The sequence below is a fragment of the Apis dorsata genome, unplaced genomic scaffold, assembly GCF_000469605.1.
Source record: "Apis dorsata unplaced genomic scaffold, Apis dorsata 1.3 scaffold_1047, whole genome shotgun sequence".
In the NCBI taxonomy this organism is placed as follows: domain Eukaryota; kingdom Metazoa; phylum Arthropoda; class Insecta; order Hymenoptera; family Apidae; genus Apis; species Apis dorsata.
Genome location: NW_006264145.1, coordinates 27842 through 30681, shown reverse-complemented (window position 1 = coordinate 30681; position 2840 = coordinate 27842). Strand labels below are relative to the sequence as shown.

Sequence of the window (2840 nt, the reverse complement as noted above, 5' to 3'; positions counted from 1 at the left end):
AATTTATTATTTTAAAACATTATATATATATATATATACTAATACATATAATATAATAATTAATGAAATTTATAATTTAAGATATATGATATCATAAATATAATATAATAATTAATAATAAAATAATAATATAATAATTAATAATAAAAAATTAATAATAATTTATATAATGTACATAAAATAATTTTCAATTCAAAGCAATTAAAGAATGTAATTAAAAATTATAGCAATTAAAGAATTAGTCAATGTATTTAATTTAGTATATATTTTACCTTAAACATAAGATATTCTCCTGTATAGCAAAGAATAAATGCTTCGCAATTTGCAGCAATATAATAAAGGAAACATTTTGTGAATATTGTAAATCCTTTTTCAGTACTTAAAGCCTGAAGTGATAAATGATAGTACAGAATATATATATATATAAGAATGAAAATTGTAAAATATCTAATAAAAAAATCTTATATAAATCGTCGATTTTGATATAATAATAAAAAACATGTTTTTTTAAATTCCAATTATTTTTTATCATATTCAAATAATTTTCTGCATATATTAGATAAGAAAAGTTTAAAAAATTAACACGATTTATATTATTAATAAATATTCAATCATTGCAATTATTCAATCGCATCTATTGTTAATAATAGAAAATAAAAAAAATTAATAAGTTAAAGGAGTAAATATGATGCTAAGCAAAAAAATTATTCAAGACAGTTATATATTTCTTTTAAATTTCAATGCTATAAATGTTTTTTTTTATGTAACTACATAAAAATAACTATAAGAATTATATAATAATAACTATAAGAACAAAAGAAATTATATATTTGTATAGTAAATTTTTTGTTTTTTTCTGCATGCTTTTTTCTTTTAATACTTGTTTGTTGTTTAAATTTAAATATGGAAATAGGGCAAAGTATTATTTTAATATTTTTAAGTTTATTTTGTTATTACATGATTATGTGTGATTTATTTTTTAATTTATTTTCTTATAATATATTATTTTCATCAATAATAGCTGAATTTAAAAGTATAATAATGTAAATATTATTTATAAATTTGAATACAATAGAGACTCCCATATCCGAACTAATAGGAAGATAAAAGTAGTCGGATAGTGGAATTTTCAGATAATAGAATAATTACTTTCTTTTGCATTAAATTTCATTTATTCAAATAGAAATGAACAAAATTGACAGTTTCTTTCAACATCTAAGAGTCTCATATCTTTTTAGTCATTAAGTCACATAAATTTTTTATTGTAAATAACTGCATAGAATTACATTCTCGTTGCGCCTCAAATCATTGAATTATCTACCATGTATTCTTGTTAATTTTGTTGTATTATCATGCTTTTAATATCTTTAATTATTTTATATTTTTCTTCAATAGTTAAAACTATACATTTTCGTTTACTTATCATTGCAATTCTGTTTTTTGCTTCAGATTTAATTGATATGATTATGTTTAACTGGCCGAATACAAGAAAGTATTTATTACATTTAAATACGTTGTATGTATTAATGTAATTTAAGTATATTATATGTAAAAATCGCTATGAAACATTGTATGGATAATAAAATGTTTGTATATTAGGATATTCAGATAATGCGGATACAGATATGGAAGTGTCTACTCTATAAAAAATTTAGATATATTTGGAAATAAATGAAATAAAATATTTTTTAACTGATCAATCATTTTAATATTAAATCATGTTTTTACATTTCAATGATATTAAAAAATATTAAAGTATTAAAATTGAAAAATTTCTTCAAATGTTAGATTGATCATAGTGCAAATATTCGATAATTCTGTATATTCGCTTTCTCTATAGAAATTTTTTTATAGAATGTAATTAAAGAAAATTCATCATGATTTTTTAACAAATGAATTCTTTTTAAATTATTTAATTTATAGATTATTTAAAAATAATTAATTGGCAAATATAAATTATTCTAAATTTAAATATTCTGAAATATTTATTTAATTTTTAAATATATGTTTATACTTCTTTGTGACTTCTGTGGATTTTAATACAAAATCCAATATACATATATATATAAATATTTTTTAGAAATACATTAAATATAAACGATTTACATTTATGATAATCCTAAATAGAAGAAATGTAACAAGAAATATAAATTAAATTGATTCACATTTACAAGAATAAATCCTAGAAAGTATATCATTAAAATATTTGATAAAAATTGTATCAATGATGTATATAGAAATAAATATTTTCAGATAAATGAAGAATTCTTTGATGCTTGACAATAATATTTTTTAATATATATAATATTTCTCCTTTATAGCTTAAAATAGCTTGAATAATAAGTTCTTGACATGTGATATTTATTTGACTACCTATATGTAATACCTATATATAATAATTAAAAAAAGATAACTAATATTTTTACGTTATTTTATACAATCATTTTATATCTCTATATTTGAATAAAGAGAATTTTAAAATGATAATTATTATAACTATCATAAAATGTAATTATATAATAATAATAATATTAATATAATATAATTATCAAAATTATAAAAAAAGATAAAAAATAGAAATTAAATATAAAAATTATAATCAAATTCAGAACATTTAAAGAAATCTAAAATAAATAGACAAGAAGAATATTACATAAATATAAATAGATAAGATAAATATTACAAGAAAATTGTGAAAAATATATGCAATCAACTTATTTCATATCAAATTAATTTAATTAAATATTAAATTAATTTAATAAAATATTAAATTAAATTAATTTAACTTTTTATTTCATATAATAATATGAATAATAAAATAAAATTTAATACAATTATAT

At 16.7% G+C, this 2840-nt stretch overlaps 1 protein-coding gene across 1 annotated transcript in view; it reads right to left on the bottom strand.

Moving 5' to 3' along the window:
- LOC116186625 (odorant receptor 67a-like) overlaps positions 1–2840 on the bottom strand; it is a gene marked incomplete at its 5' end in the record, with an annotated part of 17554 nt that overhangs the window by 1648 nt on the left and 13066 nt on the right. Inside the window, 3 exon segments of the mRNA XM_031514521.1 lie at positions 273–386; positions 2166–2251; positions 2254–2386. Of these exon segments, the coding sequence (XP_031370381.1) occupies positions 273–386; positions 2166–2251; positions 2254–2386 (333 nt within the window).